Source organism: Purpureocillium takamizusanense, chromosome 1 (genome assembly GCF_022605165.1).
Source record: "Purpureocillium takamizusanense chromosome 1, complete sequence".
NCBI classification, from domain to species: Eukaryota; Fungi; Ascomycota; class Sordariomycetes; order Hypocreales; family Ophiocordycipitaceae; genus Purpureocillium; species Purpureocillium takamizusanense.
In genome coordinates this window covers 2,819,612-2,836,940 of record NC_063068.1, presented here as the reverse complement: position 1 = coordinate 2,836,940, position 17,329 = coordinate 2,819,612, and the positions used below count along the sequence as shown (strand labels likewise).

The window sequence follows — 17,329 nt, the reverse complement described above, 5'->3', positions numbered from 1 at the left end:
CGTCGAAGCTTCCGTCATGTTTGGCGCCATCCAACGACCCACCAGCCAGCCGGCAGGGATCAGTCCGTGGATCGGATTGGCTAGCCGGACAGACACCTGCAAGGCTGACGCTAGACGCGCCAACGTCGCTGAACTTGCTTGCCTCCATCACCAACGGACTTTGGCCGCGCCGACAATTGAATCTCGACGACTCCTGCGCCGCCACCGCGGCCCCTCTGCCCCGTCGTATCCCAGCGCGGTATCGCCAACAGTGATTACATAAAGCGCGAACGCGCCCTCCCTCGCCGGCGCAGGCGCGCGCACGCGGCGCCCGCAAACGCATACCACCGTCGCCATGGCCCCATCCAACCAGCTGGGCAAGCGTGTCAAGTTGACGCAGATTCGCCGGCCCTTTGTTGTCGGCACCACCGCTGTGCCCTTCTCCGAGTCGAACCCGAAGCCGCCGGGGACACCCGACAACCACACGCACTCATGGCAGGTCTTTGTGAAGGGTCTCGAGGATACAGATATTACGTATTGGGTGCGCCGCGTTCAGTTCAAACTGCACGAATCGATCCCGAATTACGTTCGCAGTACGTCCGCGATACCGCATGTCCCCACCCTTCCGCAAGCCTGATGCATGAGTAGTCATGCGATGCTGATAACTTGATGCAGTGGTCGAAGGGGAACCCGGCAAGCCGTTCCTCGTCAACGAGACGGGATGGGGCGAGTTTGACATCACCATCAAGCTATATTACGTCAATGAATCCGGCGAGAAGCCGCAGACGCTCTACCATTACCTTCGCCTCCACCCGTACGGACGCACTGATGAAGAAAAGGCCTCCATGGTAGCGGCCAACGGCGAGGTCCGTGCCTGGAGTTACGAAGAGCAGCTCTTCAACGAGCCGTATGAGGCCTTCTACCAGCTCCTCACCGCCGGAGCCGTGCCGCGGGGATGGAAACCGTCCGGGGGCACGGGCGGCAAGGGCAAGGGCAAGAACAAGGTCCCGCCGCCGCTCCCCGCCCCCGACAGCGGGGACGTCTGGGAGCGCACCGCTATGATTCCTCGCCAGAACCGGCCGGGCCAGCCTTTCAGCATGGAGACGGAGGCGGCCGAGATCAAGAAGCTGTCCGAGGCGCAGGCCAAGACGGAGGAAATGACCAGGCAGCTGCTCGCGGACATCAAGGAGCGGGAGCAACAGCTCGCCACGCTCAAGGCCGAGAACCAGGCGGCCGCAGCGGCTGCGAAACCTACCGCCTAGAGGGGGAGGAAGCGCAAGTCGACGCGGCGCGCCAGAGGGCTCTACTAGAAGATGAGGCTGGGCCAAGGGATTTTGGTTGCAACAGTCGCGCAGTCCAAGGGCACCGCCCTCATGGCCCAACGACGGTGGCGCAATGGGCGCCCAAACATGTGGTCATGAAAACATGTCGCTCCGTACTCGATGAGGCCGGGTGCAGGTCATCGTGGGTGAGCCCGAGAAGCGCCACAGTCCCCGTGACCCCAGACTCACAGGCCGCAGATCGATGCCTTCCTGACAGCGCGACACGAAAATTCTTGGGTGGCTCGAGTGCAGTTACTCAAAACATCCACGAGTCGCAATGCCCGAGTGTGGGGGGAGGGATTGAGGTGGCTATAGCGTTTGCCAGGGGAAGAGACAGGAGAGCCAGCCGGCTACGGGCGGGCCAAGGCTCCGTCTCCCAAAACACGTACAACTTTAAAGATGAAAATATCGCACCGATGAAAATATCGCACCTTCCTAAGACACTTTTGCCCCGTGCCTGCGTCTTGGCCAGTTCTCGCCATTGAAGCGTACTCCTCAACTGTGAGCCGGCGCCTCGCTTTGGCCAAACCAGCCGTGCTCTTGTTTCATCGTCATCACTCTCGCGGGGCTTGACGAAAACGACAACGAGCAGCGTACATGCAGGAGAGGACCTAAACACGGCCACCTGTGCGCCTCGTGTGCATGCAGTTGATGTCACCTGACTCTGTCAGCTTGGCAAGTATCCCCACGCCGTGCCTCCACGGCACCTGAGACGAGCATGACCAGTGGGTATGGCTGACGTTTGCCAACAGCATCGAGCAAATAAGATGCGGTCAGCCATCCGATACCTTTACATATATATTTGCTACAATTCGCCTCCTGCGGCACGACGGGTTGGGCAATCCGGGGCGTTCCTGGATCCCCTCGCCTCGAACGATACTTTGCTAGCCTGGCGGAACCAGGGGGCCTTAACTGCCCACAGCTGCCTGTCTAACATAGACCCCGACCCAGAACATCCTTTCGAGATCCGTGGAGGGTCTGAGGTGTGCATCGCCTTGTCTCGGCCACATCGTGTACCGCGGAGTCGCCGACCGTCGTCGTCGTCGTCGACCAACGCCGCGGATCCTGTGCAGAGGGATCGAGCTGCAGTTGCTCATGCTAATCACGCTGCTGCGATTGTTAGGACTCCGTGAGCGTCTCGAAAGGCTGCTGCTGACAGGGACACAGGAACGCCGCCTGCCGACAGTATATCCGGAGGGCCTTGCTTTGCGCCACCCATCAGGTATATTTATAAGATCTTACTTACCCCAGGTTTTCCTTCCTCCCCGGGTGGTGTCCCGACCGAGTAATTTTTGTCGACAAATGCATGACCCAGAGCGAAGAAACAGGGTGTCTCGGCCGGCGACTGTCTCGGCCGGTCCTTTTCTGCCAATGGTAGTCTATTCCAGGAGCCTGGCCAGCTAGGCTGTCGGCAGGGAGCCTTGATGTCAATTTTGGAGGTCATGACTCGATAGCAGTATCCCCCCCCCGCGTGCCTCCATTTTCCCTTCCGCTATCTGAATCTGTATCCAAATAAGGGACCTTTGGCGGACCAAAGGGTGATCTTGGCGGATTTTCAGCCTTGCAGTGACAAGGCGAGGAGTCTTTGAACCTCACATCGTTGTTGTATAGCGTCTAGAAATCGCCAATTTCACATCAAAGAGGCCATATGGGCTGGTAAAGGCGCGATTTTCACTCCGACAAAGGGGAGTGGCCAATGACGCAGGAAACCGCTCATCGCACCGACAGCTGCCCCTGCTGCTCGCGCCTACTGCGGCATCACGTCACACCGTAAGCTCTCGTAAAAAGCGTCCTGCTACGCGCAGAGCCTATGAAACGTAGGAGCCTGCGGATCGGATTCGTGTGCAAATCTCGCCTCATCATCCTCCATGGGCTGCCCCGTTCGATGCATCCTAGCTTGGGGCGCACAAAGCTGAGCCTCCCAAGGTCGTAGGCGAGTGACATCCCCCCCCCCTTCGTTAATGACAAGGAGCATCCGTATATGTTGAACGCAATGGCCACGGGGGAAAAACAACATACGCCATCGGCACATCCGCTTTCGTATTGGCTCCTCCCCCACCCGCAACGACGTCTTTGTGTGTGTTTGTTTCATGATATAATTCTCGGGCAGGCGCTTTGAACCCTATTATATAACGAAATGTCTTCACTCAGTGTAGCGCCCCAGGCGGGGCGCATTGTGTCTTGTCTCCTTCTCACGTACGACTTACATGTTTGCTTGCCCCGTTCTGAGCTGGATCCATCCCTCGCTTACACAAGGGCATCTAGGGCAGAGGAGTAAACGTCAAACCGACATTTCTCTCCTCCCTTCCTTTTGGAATTGTCAAGAATTTGTCACACGAATGGGGGTTATAGATTTTCGCTCATGAGGGTCCGCCTCCCCCCGGGGTTCGTACCTGATCGTGAGTAGATAAAAGCTCCAGAGACCACACAACAAACAGCCATACCCGACCACCAGCCTTCCTCCAAGTCTACACCAAAGCAGCAGCAAAGCCCGCAAAACCACCCGAGTTATCCTCGAAAGTCGCCAGTTTCCAACGAGTTTGCAACCCCAAACGTTGAGCTGGTCTCCAACTCCATCCGCACGATGCCAACATTCGCCGCCTCCGTCATCGCCGCGCTCCTCGCCGCTGCGCCCTTTGCTGCAGCCGTACCGTAGTGCGAGCCTAGAAAATGGTACTGTGGCTTGGACCTTATGGGACATTGTAAGATGAACTCCGCAGCCCCGATTCCCGATCCCCTTCCCCCAAGAAAGGAGGCGGGGGCAGAAGAATTCGCTCTCTTTGTCTGGTTCTTGTTTTCACCCTGCGTTGCGCTCAGAGAAGGCTTTACTGATGGGAAATCCTCACCAGGTATGGCCCACCCAGACGACCTCCAGCGGCTCGCGGAAGAGGCGGGCTACACAGGTTACGTCAATGGCAACTCAATGTGGGTGTGCCAGCACGATTATACGTACAGATGGGTCATAGAGTGCCCCAGGGTCTGCTGGAACCATGCAGAAATTGGCGGCTATTGCAAGAACGACTGGCAGTATCTCAGCCAGCCGAGGAACCACACGAACCCTTATTAGCAGCATACCTATTGACCTCCTCCAGGCTGGGGCCAAAATTCCTGAGATTCTGGCCCCATAGCTACGCAAGCTCTATACCGTGCGAGGAAAATCATGGATCTGGTCTAAAGTAGAGTAGGTTTCGTAGCTACACATAGCCGCGAGACCACCTTTCGGGCTATTTAGTTCAATCGAACGATCTATCTCTTAATCGGCATAGTTGTCTTAGTCTCTGACTTCCTGATTTAATGGCAGATATTAGGTACAGTCAAAGTGGGCTGGTATTGGGAGGCAGAGATGGGCCCAGTATGGCTTGCTTAGATACTCTTTTGGATACGGTAGCAGGGATGAAGGGCTATGGGGCAGCAGCCTCTCTTTTTTTTGATACCAGCCTTCATATTAGCGCCCGTGGCGAAATGTGACCGCGCGTTACAGGAGCAATGACTGGGTGTCCCCATATGAGGCCAGTCGTCCAGTCTTCACGTCCTTGAGCAAGAATATCTAGCATACGCACTTCGCCTTTGGCATGCGAGTTTCGTGTCAAATGTATTGATTGGATTGGAGAGTATACCGCCGAAGCGTGGCACGCGCGCTCAGCTCGCTGAATGCATCCAGGAGTCGTTGCGCCACTAGTCACCCCATAATATCTCGTCTCCTCGTCCGTCTCGGACAGTGAGCTTTTGTCCCCATCCAAGACTCCTTTCCATACCCAGAAATCCAAAATCCCGCAGTACGCTTGATCTTCCACCAATGTTGGTACATCTCCATCTTGACTTGAAACCGTGACCAGCTGTCGCTCAACAGCCAAGCACGCGTTGCCTGGAAGTTGATAAGCATCGCGGGGGCATGCCAGGCGCCGTCACCGCCGTGATCCACTGGCGAGCCGTCCAGTGGAACTTCAAAAAGCTCAAACCAGTCGAAGACACGCGCCAAAACGTAGAAAACGTTTGCATCATGGAATTGTGCATGTACACGAAACAAAGACGCGCGCTTTGCCAACCCCGAAAACGCCTGGGGCATGGAGCCGACCTACAATAGCAAAGGAAATATAAGCCAAAAAAAAAAAGAGTGACTGTGTAGCATGTACAACCTCAGCGAGTGGCGGCTTCGTAGGCTGGCGGTGGTGGGTTCTCCGTGTCGTCCCACATGCCCTGGCGCTGACGATTCTTCTCGTCGTAAACGCGGCGTGCTATCTCACCAGCCATCTTCATGATCCATGCCTGCTCGAGGATCACGGACGAAGTGTCGGAGCTGCTGCTTCCGTGGTCTTTGACCGCGACAGCCTCCTTGCGGTGGGAAATTGGCGCCTTCTCGGATGAAGACGGAAGATCAAGGGGGGTCGGTAACGCAGTGTCAGCCTGTTGCTCGGACGCAGATGCGGCCTGCTCCAGGTTCCTTTTTAGCATCTCGGACATGACGGCCTGGCGCATGTCCGTGGTGTCCTTGTGCATAGGTGTAAACCGCACCTTGCCAGGCGCCGCGCCGGTAGCCTCTGTACTCTGTGTCTCGCGCTCCTCGGGAATGGATGTCGAAAAAACAGGCTCTGAAGATGGCACGTTCACCGACGCTGTTTCGGAGCTGTCTGCTTCAGATAGGCCATCGGTTGAGCCTGCTTCGGATCTCGATCGCCGGAGGTTGACGACTCTGGTCTTCTTCTTTCGGCCTGGCCTCGATCGATGGCCGGAGCCGTACGGCAGAGCCGACGCGGAGCCGACGCTGACTAGCGATGGCCTTGACGGGAAGTAGCCCTGTGCGGTGCTGCCCGCGTCTGAAAAGGTATATGTGGTGCTGCCGCTGGCGGGGAACGAGTACGTCTTGGTCAAGCTGGGTGTCGCTAGGGCTGGGGTGGCGGACTCGGAGCGGTCCCCGTAGCCGGACCAGGCGCGGAAAACGACGTCTCGGATGCCCGGCGTGAAAAGCGATAGCGTTCGGTGTGAGTCGGTCAGAGCAGCCAGCCGAAGCAAGTTCTTCTGCGAGAAGAGGTGCTGCATCTCACCGCCGCCGTTCAGCGAGAGCTCTGAGACGGCGTTTGGATCCAACAGATTCCCGTTCGCGTCGACTGGATCCAAGGGCGGACTTGCAAAGGGATCAATACCCTTCTCGTCGACGTCCTCTTGGGGAGTATGTGTACCCTTGTTCGCTTGGTCGGGGCACCAAAGCTCGAGCGACAGGCGATGGATGATGGCGGGCAGCTCGTCCATCATCAGGTTCCGTAGTTGTTGCTCGATAGTGCGCTGCAGATAGTCGCGCACAAATTGGATTGAATCAAAGGTTGAGGAGACCTTGAGAGACTCAAGGGGGTCATTGCGGAAGACGAGAGTGAGACCCTTTTGCTTGGAGAAGACGAGGATGATGAAGGCGGAGAGCTTGATTTCCGAAAGCGTAATGGAGAGGGGTATCGTAAGGCCAGATGCAGCGGCGAGCGGCTGCGGCGATGTAAAGGTGGGCTTTGAGTAGAGGTAGGTGTTCAACGGGTTGGCCTGCGTTCGCGACATCCTTGTTAGTGCCGTGTGCTATGACATCGCGACCCCGATATACCCCTGCCCGTTCATTTAAAGCGAGGCAAAGTGAGGAGTGACGGCGCGTTACCCCTGTAAGGAGAAAACAAAACGCGAAGCACCCGCGCCGCATGAACAACAAGAGCAAATGAAGCGGGTTTGTTTTGTCATGAGCAGTGTAAAGGGTTGCGCGGCAGCTGGCGTCGGGGATTTTCGGAGACTGGGCGCGCCACTCGATGGAGCTTTGGAGCTCCATCGCCTCACGAGGGAGGGCAAACGACTCGCGACAGAGAGCGATGCCAAAACGTACCTGGACCCGCGTCTTGAGCGTGAGAAAAGCGTCGCCAGAGTAGCACATCTTGAATATGCCGCGGAACCTATCCTCGGCGAGGTCGCCGATCTCGAGAATCTCCAGGTCGGGGGGCACGGTGCCTAGGTTGAACTCGCTGACGAGGATATCATCTACGATGATGGGCGGCTTGGGCGACTTGTTGAGCGCTTTTGTCAAGAGGTCGCGGGCGCGCCGGTAGAAGTCGGCGTCAGCCGTGAGCGGCGACCAGTTGAAGTTGAAGGCCATGTCGAAATGGCAGCTATCGACGCTCAATCATCGGACGCTGGTGGCGGCGGACGAGCACAGCGGCCGTCGTCGGGCCGCTCGGTCGAAACACGATGCGCGAAGCTTTGAAAGGTCGGAGAGTGGGCGAGCGGCGCGGGAGTTGCTCCGGGGATCGTCAAAGTTCGATTTCGTCGTGGCACGCGAGGCCGGCGTTGGGTGGTGGATGAGCAGCAGAGGGAGAGAAGGGAGCTGATTTGAAGGGGGGGGCCGTGGATGTCTCTGACGCTGGTGGAAAAACCTCGTCGTACGCTGCCCGTTGCTTTCCTCGGCCTCGGGAGCACAGGCAGAACGCGGCAGCTGTGAAATTTTCCGGGCTGTTCACTGGCTGGCCCCGGCCCAGGCGCCCCCGGGGTGGGCGGGCAAGGACGGGACCGCAGTGGAGCGGACCGCTACCTAGCAAATTTTCGGCCAGCGGATGGAAGCTTTAGTTGGACCCCGTCGTCCGTCTCCAGCAGGTTCGCTCTCTACGACCTGCGCCGGGGTGCTGCTGGCGCTTACCTTAGGTTGTGGATGCCGGGGCGACCCCGCCTGCGTTCCATATTCAATGAGGTCCCAACCTTGCCAACCTACTGCCTAGGTACTAAGGTAAGGTAACGTGCTGGTTAAGTGCTTCCAGTGCCATGCCCCCCCCCCTCCGTACTACACTACGTCCCGACAGCCTGAGCTATCCTCTGAAGGGGCTGGATCGTTGACGCGATGCTGATGCGCGGGGGGGGGGGCTTGGATTGTTATGGGCTGCCCGCCATCACATCAGCAGGCCAGGCGGAGATGCGGAGGGACAGCGTCACCCGAGGCCGCCCGTCGCGTGTGCCAGAGCCATGGCATCACCACGAGCGAATGGCAACCGCGAAGGGTAAACACAGGTGCCTTGGTTGGCAGGGTAGGTACTAAGGTACCTTGGCAAGCTCACACGGTAGGCACAGGTATGGGGTCACTTAGGTATTATTCGCGTCCGCCTGCATGCGCGCCGCGTTAGTAAGGTAGTGTGTATCTTTCTACCTTGGTACCTGAGGTACCTTAGTTGAGTGCCCGTCGTCGCTCGCTGGGCCATGGCATTCATCGCATGACGTCTCTATGCTAGGCTCTAGCATCCACCTGCACTCCCAACGTGGGAGGCGCCGGCAGGTACTACTAGGTAGTATACCTTACCTAGGTAGGTACTTATCACCACGTACCAGGAGAGGTGTGTCCAACGACCTGGCCGCGTGACGCGCCGCCCGCCGCCATCAATATCAACAACGCTAGGCCAAAAGGCTCTCCGTCGCCAGTGACATCACACCTGTTTGACCTGAACGAGCTTCACCGCAGCAAATGCGGGCTGCGTCTCGTACGAGCAGAGACCCTTTGTGTCACGGGTTCCCGCCCCGGGTGGCACGAGTATTTCCGTCCGTGGCACTCCTTTTTCGGGAGCCGTCGGCCGCTCCAGACAGGTTCAGCATGACATGCGCGCGAGTCAACGGCGGTGCCAATTCATTGGTATACTTGTAAATTGTACCTGCAAAGTTATACCTCTAGGCGTAGCTGCTGTGCCTGTTGTGGCTGCCCGACCCCGTCACGACATCCCTTCTCGTTCCATGGCGTCCTCAAGTGGCTCGCTTGTATGCAGCAGCCTGCCCATTCCACGTTACATGGCTGGGCTGCGCGCTCCTTGGTAGGTTGCGCGCGCCCTGCATTGACGATGGCCTCCTCCGCCGCAATGGATTGCCTGATGAAAGCTGGCTGGGCTTACCTTAGCTCGGTGGCTGGGTCTGTCGACGCGCCGAGGTGGACACGCCGAGAAAGGAAGGCCCTGGCAGGCCGTTGCCGTACCTATTTGGGGTTCCCGTGCTTCTCAGCGTGTGTTACAGACCTAAGGTACCTCTAGTACCTTATTGCACGAAGGTGAAAGTGCAGGCCTGCACCTTCCTTCCTCTGATGGTTGCAACGCAGCATATGGACGAAGTACTTCGTACTTTGTTGTAGCAAAGCGACTCGACCTCGCCGCATGAACAAAAAAAAAAAAAAGCAAGCACCGCCGCCACAATCCAGCCAGCCCTACCACGACTCCAAAAAGAGCCAACAACCAACCTTGGAACCTTTTCCTGTCCCCAACCTGCACCGTTGTGCTCCCAGGAACGCACGACCCCTCGGCGACTCGGGCCCATCTTCTACTACTGTGTCTCTACAATTGCACCTGCGAGCGCCCCAACGCTGCCTTTTGCGCCTCCTTGAGCCTCATGGGCCCCCCTGTCTGTCGATGAAGCCATCGATGCGAGGCCCTGTCGAAACGAGTCGCCCGAAACTCCCCGCGAGGGGTCTTTGAGAGCGCCCCGGGCAACCTCAGCTCTCCGGCGGCCACTGCTGTGCTCCCTGGCCAGGCCCCGAGACTTGCAGCCGCGCTGCCTCGTCCGTTGCGCCAGAGGTAGTTCCTTGCATCGACCTGCAGGCCCGCGCCTCCAATCATGGCCCTGCAGGCTGTGCCACCCCAGCGCACCCAGGACTCCTCGGCAGCTCCCCGGCCGCAGGCCTCCGACGGCTCGGCTGATGGCGCGGCCGATGCGGCAGGAGCAGCAGCTGATGTCGATGTTGGTGATGTCGCCGTGGCCGTGGCCGTCGACGACGACCGATGCGCGGCGCAGTCGCCGGCCAGTCCCAAGCCCACTTCCCCAAGATGCATTCCCGCCCCTGCGGCCGACCGAGTCTTTGAGCCCGACGACTGCTCATGGATAACGCCAAAGGACATGGCCCTGCTTCACGCTCTAGGCGACACCGAGCTGGCCACCAAGTCTCGCGCCGACACCCTGAGCCAACAACGCATCAGAAGACTGCCCCGGGGCGCCAGGCCCGTCAGACTCATTGGCGAAGGCTCCGCCAACGCCGTCTTCGAGTTCAGGTTGCCGCGGCGTAATGGCGGCGGTTGCAACTTTAGTGGTGCGTCCTTGCGCTCCGCCTCCCATATCCACGCTTTCGACCCTGCTACTGACCACGACTCGTGCTACAGGTCTGCTGTTGAGAGTGGCTAAAGTCCCAGCTCTCGGTCATCCGCCGACGTACAACTATCTCGCCCAGCAAAATTTCTACCAGGGAGCCATCAAGCCTCTCCTAGGTAGCTATGCCATTCGCCAAGAACTCGTTATCCTTCGCAAGTCCGGTATTATCGAAGAGCTTAACAATTACCTTCGTGACAATGATGGAGAGCGCAAGGATAAGTTCAAGGGAACCTTTGTCGGACAGACGGACTGGGGTTTCCTCGTCGAGGATATGCGACCCGCGAGTGAGTCCATCTTTTTGCACCACAGCCAGCCGCAGCCTCATGCTCATGCACTTTACAGAGCCAGAAGACTCCACCTTGATCGAGTTTAAGCCAAAATGGCTCTCCCAGTCTCCCAGCGCCCCTAAGGATGCCGTCAGGTGCAGGCAGTGCGCCATGGAGCTGCGGAACCTCATCCACGACCCGTCGCGCAGCAGGACCATGCCAGAGAAGAAGCCTTGCCCGCTGGCCTTGGACGCCGACAACGCTCCTCCGCAAGCCAGCTCGCCTTTCCGCATCGCCCCGCAGCTTGCTTTGACTGACGAGCAAGAGCATTACCGAGCGGTCTTGTCCAGCGTCGCGCGACATCCTGCGATTCATGACTTGAAACTTCAACAGATTCGCCATGACAAGCTCGGCCCATTAAACGCGGCGCCTACGGACCCACGCTTCGTTATCGCTATGACGCTGCGCGACTGCACCTGTTTCGTTCAAGTACACCGCCGCGACCGTTCCGTCAAGCTGCGGATGGGCGACTTTGACTGGAAAGACCCTCTAGTAAAGGTTGAGCGCTGGCAAAAGGCCGAACAGGAGCTCATCGAAAGGGGCTTCTACACAGCACGGTGGATTCTCTGCGGCGGCGTCTTATACCGCCCACCCACACTGTGCGCTCTCGAGTTCGCTGCGACGTCGCCGAGCAACCAGACACAAATGATCAACGTCGAGGACAGGGCCAATGCAGGGGTGATGAATGAGGACAGAACCCTGGTCGAGGACAAGGCAGGGACCAGGATTTTCAATTACAACACCGACGTCGCATCCTTGCAGCGATTGCTTGAGCCGTTTCGAATAGCACACAAGACAAACGACAAGACAACCGCTGACGGCAAAACGTAACGGCATGACCCGGTTTTTGGATTCGATTTTCATGTTTTTCCTATCGCGTCTCTTACATTTCGGCGGTTGACCATGCTGGCCATATCAGCCGGGCAGAGGCTGCTTGCTTGAATGGGAGCGGAAAATCCGGCAACAAGACGCTTTTGGCTGCCCTCTGGCGTTGGCGGATGGGCTGGCCAGAGAGCAAAAGTTCAAAGGGGCCCCAGTTTGGCATCGGAAACACAGAACGATGCTCGGACCTGATGGTTCATGTTTGTATGGTGCAGTGTGCACAGTTAGACTTGAAAGGTTGTATATATCGCTCAAGACATCTCGGAAGACCAGACAGGGTTATTCACACAAAGCTCGAACGCCTGAATGCCGAAGCCATGACCCGTCTATATGCTTGAGAGGGTAAAACTCAACAGGCTACCAGCAGTGAGACCCACAACGAGGAAGAGGCCCATGAAGCCGCCCGTGGCCTCGCGCTCGCCCTCGTCCACCCACTCTCCCGAAGCCATCATGAAGCTCGAGCCGAGCCAACCATTCGTCAGGCCAAAAGCTAGCTGGACAACAAAGAGGTAGAAGAAATCGCTGGAAACAACGGCACCTCGTCCGCCAACGTTGCAGAGAAGATACAGTGGTAGCTGTCCGATGCGCAGCGCAGCGAGCACGAAGAGCAAGACGGGCCGATTCTGGAGGGAGAAGGGAAACATGGTGGCCATCCTGCCGCCCAAGTCACCCAGGTTCCAAAAGAAAAACGCCAGGGGTATGAACACGGGCGGCTTGAAGAGCAGACCCCTGTCCTCCTGCACTGAGCGGATCTTGGTGGTGAAGACGGGGAAGAACATGGTGACGGTGAAGGTAAGCGCAACGCCGAGGGCGAGCCAGCGGATCTTGATGAACAAGGTCCATAAAGAGGTGGCCTTGCGAGCGGCGCGCTCGGCGTCCTCGATGCTGTTCATCGACTCGGCCATGTGGTCGGCCATTCGGCTCTCAACGATGCGGTGGTGGCGCCGCACCAGGGGGATGAGAGCGATGAGGGCGGTGACCGAGATGACCACAGCGGCGAGAAAGTAGAGAAAGGCGGACGTCTGGCCGCCGTGCGCGCCTGAACGCCTCGACGGCGTGGACTGACCATCGGTCGGAGGCGGGAAGAGCAGGACCGTGACGACCTGCGCCACCGCGGGTAGCACACCGGCGACACCCTGCCCTGCCATAAGGGCCTGCATGTACTCTGGCCTACTGAAGCTGGCCGCGAATGCGAAGGCGCCGTTCTGTATCAGAGCCATGGCAAAGGCGGAGCAGGCCACCATGAAGAGCAGGAAGCCAAGGTACGCGCCGGGGCCCGCATCGAGGAAGACGGCGGTGGAGCACGTCAGGAGGGAGAAGACGACTGAGTTGATGACGAGGGCGAGGTTGATACGGAACGGGTACGAGGCCGACTGCTGGACGTTTGTGAGGACGAGGAGGACGGAGAGGTTGGTGAGGGTCGAGACGGTGAGGATGGCGGACTGGAAGTTGTCCTCGGCCCAGGCGTGGCCGGCGAGGCGGAATGCGAAGTAGGGCGCTGCGGCGAGGAACATGTTCCACGCCCAGAGCATGGCGACGCCGAGGAAGGCGAATATGGCGTACTCGATCCAGGAAAAGGCAACGACGGCGCTGTGGTCGTGAGCGTGGCCGTCAAAGTCCGTCGACGTCTCGAGCGGTTCCGGCCCTCGGTCGTGATCGCCTTCGTCCTCAGCCCCCGCCAGGGGCTCGTACTCGACTCTCGCGGGACGGTCCATTGCGCCGTATGCCATCTGCCAAGGCTAGTCTGTCTTCTTGTTATCGCAGTGTGGAGTCGTGGCCGAGTCGTGGACGATTCTTCTCGCAGGCGCGGCGGGCGAACAGATCGCAGAGGGTTGGGAACCGCCGCGGCAAGTCCAGGACCTGCGAGGTCGAGGCCGGAAGAGCTTGACCTGTCGGAGGTTATGCCATGTGCGTGGGGCGGAGTGCGGCGGCGCGGCGGGCGTTGCAGCAGGGTTGCGCGTGATGTCGATGCGTACGTAGATGGTGGTGGATTGCAATGGCGGCGATGATCGAATTGCCTGCGGCCTGGTTGGTGGTTGAGACGTTGGGGCACGGGGCCATCAATCAAGATGCCCGTGCAGTCCCGTCGTCGACGTCAGCGCGACTCACAGCGGGGGGAGTCATGCGGTTATAGCACCTCCCGGCGCGATCCCACAGCACCCAATCTGTCTGAGGTACCTAGGTATGGACCCAGGCAGGGATGCAGCGGGCAGCCGCTGCGGGTCGCCGCTTCCCTGCGGAGGGTTGGCAGAGTGCATTGCCAAATTGGGTAATTAGCTGCATTTTGGCAGGTGCTACGGACTCAGATCACGATACACCTGGTAAATTGTACACACAACCTCGACGAGAGGACACAATGTCCCGAGTTCTCTGTCTACCTAATCTTATGTCTTTTTCATTTTGAACCGAAGCGTTGTTATACGACTCGTAGCACAGCTCAGCACTTGGCTGGTAGGGCGCCATCATTGGTAGCCGTGTTGGCCAGATCGACCTCAGCCTTGCGGCGGCGGGTGAGACCAGGGATGGGCTTTCCGTTGCCCTTGTTCCACTTGGGCAGCTCCGCGGCTATGACCGTCTTGGGGTTCTCGCCCTTGTTGAGGCGCGAGACGAGCGTCGACGAACCAGCCGCGCCGCAGCCGACGTTGAAGGCCCAGCTCACCAGCGCGCCGTACTGGTTGGCGTTGAGCGTCACCGGGTTGGCCGTGTCCGAGGTGATGCAGTTCTGCGCAATCTGCGGGAAAACATCAGTCTAAGAGAACCCCTTATTTGTCCAATATGGGAGGCGGCGCCAGTACCGCAATGTCTTGCGCCAGGAGCTTCTTGCCATCGGCCTTGGACAAAGGGATGGGGAACTTGACGTCCTTGCAACCGGCCTGCTTGCAGAGATGGCCGTACCCGACCGTCGGGTGGCCAGTGGCATCCGTGTCTATGTGTTTGGTTAGATTATTGTTTTCTTCGCAGAGCAGCTGCCAGCCGAGAACGCACAAGGGTTGGCTCGGAAGCCCTCAAAGTTGGCCACAAGGTCGAGCGTGGCCGAGTTGACGGCAGGACCCTTGCAGGCATGGGCACCGGACGCGAGGCCCAGAAGCACCACGGCGGCGAATTGAATCGAGAAGTGGACCATTTTTGACGGTTTCGCGCTTGCTGTCTATCAATGCGTACATCACAAGAGGCTGAGTAGCTCACAGGACAGTCGAGATCGCCTTTTATATCCATCTTGTCGGCTTCGTGTCGCGGCAATAATAGAAGCTGACATAGGTGGCTCAGGGTTCGCGGCAGCGGTCCGGCAGTGGCGATGCATGATCGACAGGAGCACTACCTCACGAGTCTGAAAACGAGAAACGCGACAGGCGCTGCGACGATCCGCTCTCAACGCCGCCATCCCTTTGAGTGTGCGAAGGCCACCCGTGAAGTCACTGGACCCACCCGCGGCCGGCAATCCCTGTCTACATCCAAGATACGCAAGGCGTAACGCGTAGGGTCAACAGAAGGCTCGTCAGCCAATTTCCTATGCAATTGATTTCAGAGATCCTTCTCAGGTTTTCGAGGCCATACCTAGTAATAGCCAGCGACGAGGCATTCAATATCCTAATTGCCTACCGCGAGCGTAAGCAGCTGGCGGCGCCAGCTATCAGGCGAATTGGTAACGCATGCAGACTGACCGACTGAGACGCATAAGTGCTGTGATCAACGTAATGTAGCAATTTGTACCCCGCCAGATTGCATGAACTTCTATCGTGGTGAAGCTACCTAATAAATGGAAGTACCGGTCATCGGGCCATGCCCTCATTGGCCCATATCCCTGTTTCGCGACATTGGGGGTGGCCTTCGCACACCCAAAGGGATAAGCAGACCGACTTTTAGTTGCGATGTACTGCAGATCATGGCCAGCTCCCCACCAGCTGGACATTAAGCTGGGATAAAGTCCATCGCTCTATTCTTTTTGGTGGCTATCTTCCTGTAAGACGGGCTGGAGCTCATCCGGCTGTTGCTGGAAATACTGTTGCATCCTCACATGCCGCAGGCGCGCGCTGAGCGTCGACCTACCGCCTGCGCACACGCGTTTCAATGACTGACTCATTCCCCCTTTCAGCTCTCCAGATCTTTACCAACTCAAGGCCGACCTTGGAGAAGAGCGCTTCCCATTGCGATACAGTCCTCTCCAGCCCTGAAGTGTGTAACCACATGAGGATGTCCATTTCAGCAGCTCGCAGGTCCGCATCTGTATCGGGCAAGACATAGTCGTCAATGAGCAGCGTCGAGTACTCGGGGTCCATGGCTTCTACTATACGCGAGAGAATTCTCTCGCTCTTGGAATCGGACCAGTTGTGCAACACGTCGCGGAGAAAGTACGCGCGCGCACCTATGAGCACGTCAGTTTCATGACATGCAACATGCGCAACATGAAGCGGTGGTCCTACCCTTGACTGGCTGAGGTGTGAAAAAATCATACTCCATCGCTTCAATACCCTCAGGAAGTTTCTCGATTCGCCGCAGTGTCAACGGGAGGTCTTGCAAAATCAGTCGTCCGGGCTTTTCGGGATGCCGTTCTTTGAAACGTGCGAGTTCCTGTCCTGGTCCGCCGCCGACATCGACCAGGAGAACGGCCGCATCTCCTCGCACGTCACCTAGCTGCTGCACCGCCGGAAAGATTTCGAACCACTGAGGCGCGTTTGGCATTCGTCGGGACGCCATGTAGTCGTCAAAAGACTTCTTCTGCTCCTCGTTCCTTTCAAGATGGCCAAAGATGGTCTTGGTGCCGAGGGCGTACTCGAAAAGTGTCACCTCTCCTGGCTCGTCGGCAAACTGGTGGATTCCGGGCCCGCGCATATATTCCACAAGCCGGCCGCCCTGATAGTTGGACATGTCAGCACGCAAATGCTATGCTCTCACGAATAATTCTTACCATCCCAAAATCAAGATCAAAGCTATGGTAAGGTCGGTCAGCTCTATTGAGGTTTTGAATCTTGGATAGGCCATGACTTACTGGTGTTTTTCTGCCCCAATCGAACCTGGTAAGACTCTGAAACGCGTGTTGACATTTGAGGCATATGTCTGAGGCCCGACCTCGTCGCATAGCCCAATGGGGGCGAGTACGCGCATGACTCGAACTGCACGGCGGGCCACACCATCAGTGATGGGTTATAATAAGCTTGCCAAGTGAATACGCACTGATCAAGAGCTCATCTGCGCCAGACTCGCTCGCCAGCTCGGAAGCAGTGATGGGTTTTCCATCCCGGGCGACGAGTGTATGCAACAGTTTGTACTCGAGCGCAATACGACTACAAATACTTTGCATAATCTGCATCCCGGTCAGCATGAAGTTCCTCTGCCCGTCTCTGAGAAGGCAATCCATCATGCCTGAAAATTGAGCCGCGAGGTCGTCTCGATTGGCGATTCCACAGTCAGCTGAAGGTCCCGGATGCCCTTGAGCAGAGCCTTGTGAGCCGAGCCGTCCCCTTCCGCATCCTGAGATGCCAGACGCTGCAACCTCTCGAGCTGTTCCTGGACGCTCATGCTGTGCTTGTTCGATGCGGCTGGGCGCTGGGATGATGGAATCGATGGCGCGTGAAAGAGATGTCTGTTCCTTCAAGATGGTGGCCCGGATTGGTACCCCGACTCGCGTTGGAGTCCAAGTGCTACCCTGAAGGATGGGCTGATGTTCATCTATCTTGAAGCGCTTGCGTCTAC

At 57.9% G+C, this 17,329-nt stretch overlaps 7 protein-coding genes across 9 annotated transcripts; 2 read left to right on the top strand and 5 right to left on the bottom strand.

The window, feature by feature from the left end:
- Positions 1–334: 334 nt before the first annotated feature.
- Positions 335–1,241, top strand: YAF9 (NuA4 histone H4 acetyltransferase complex and the SWR1 complex subunit; the record flags this gene model as incomplete). Its single annotated transcript, XM_047981787.1, has 2 exons — positions 335–572; positions 655–1,241. The coding sequence occupies 2 exons, from the start codon at positions 335–337 to the stop codon at positions 1,239–1,241; spliced, it is 825 nt and encodes a 274-aa protein (XP_047837748.1).
- A 3,739-nt stretch (positions 1,242–4,980) lies between these two features.
- On the bottom strand, positions 4,981–5,367 carry JDV02_000911 (uncharacterized protein; the record flags this gene model as incomplete). Its single annotated transcript, XM_047981786.1, has 1 exon — positions 4,981–5,367. One exon carries the CDS (start codon positions 5,365–5,367, stop codon positions 4,981–4,983), a length of 387 nt encoding a protein of 128 aa, XP_047837747.1.
- Positions 5,368–5,438: 71 nt separating this feature from the next.
- MDM34 (ERMES complex subunit) lies at positions 5,439–7,422 on the bottom strand (the record flags this gene model as incomplete). Its single annotated transcript, XM_047981785.1, has 2 exons — positions 5,439–6,827; positions 7,156–7,422. 2 exons carry the CDS (start codon positions 7,420–7,422, stop codon positions 5,439–5,441), a joined length of 1,656 nt encoding a protein of 551 aa, XP_047837746.1.
- A 1,926-nt stretch (positions 7,423–9,348) lies between these two features.
- On the top strand, positions 9,349–11,951 carry IPK1 (Inositol-pentakisphosphate 2-kinase). The gene is made up of 3 exons (XM_047981784.1): positions 9,349–10,371; positions 10,442–10,714; positions 10,773–11,951. The coding sequence occupies exons 1-3, from the start codon at positions 9,903–9,905 to the stop codon at positions 11,585–11,587; spliced, it is 1,557 nt and encodes a 518-aa protein (XP_047837745.1). The 5' UTR covers positions 9,349–9,902; the 3' UTR covers positions 11,588–11,951.
- Positions 11,835–13,708, bottom strand: JDV02_000908 (uncharacterized protein). Its single transcript, XM_047981783.1, has one exon. The coding sequence runs from the start codon at positions 13,366–13,368 to the stop codon at positions 11,965–11,967; it is 1,404 nt and encodes a 467-aa protein (XP_047837744.1). The 5' UTR covers positions 13,369–13,708; the 3' UTR covers positions 11,835–11,964.
- A 367-nt stretch (positions 13,709–14,075) lies between these two features.
- Positions 14,076–14,867, bottom strand: JDV02_000907 (Lysozyme; the record flags this gene model as incomplete). The annotated part of the gene is made up of 3 exons (XM_047981782.1): positions 14,624–14,867; positions 14,434–14,564; positions 14,076–14,369 (listed from the first exon to the last, which is right to left on the bottom strand). Exons 1-3 carry the CDS (start codon positions 14,760–14,762, stop codon positions 14,076–14,078), a joined length of 564 nt encoding a protein of 187 aa, XP_047837743.1. The 5' UTR covers positions 14,763–14,867.
- Positions 14,868–15,533: 666 nt separating this feature from the next.
- On the bottom strand, positions 15,534–17,292 carry JDV02_000906 (uncharacterized protein). Of its 3 annotated transcripts, XM_047981779.1 has the most exons (6): positions 17,000–17,292; positions 16,811–16,940; positions 16,626–16,749; positions 16,545–16,566; positions 16,060–16,489; positions 15,534–16,001 (listed from the first exon to the last, which is right to left on the bottom strand). In XM_047981779.1, exons 1-6 carry the CDS (start codon positions 17,153–17,155, stop codon positions 15,682–15,684), a joined length of 1,182 nt encoding a protein of 393 aa, XP_047837740.1. In that variant the 5' UTR covers positions 17,156–17,292; the 3' UTR covers positions 15,534–15,681. The 3 variants fall into 3 exon arrangements, with proteins under 3 accessions (XP_047837740.1, XP_047837741.1, XP_047837742.1); XM_047981780.1 differs by having other exon boundaries at positions 16,811–17,292; XM_047981781.1 differs by having other exon boundaries at positions 16,060–16,566; positions 16,811–17,292.
- Between the last annotated feature and the right edge of the window lie 37 nt (positions 17,293–17,329).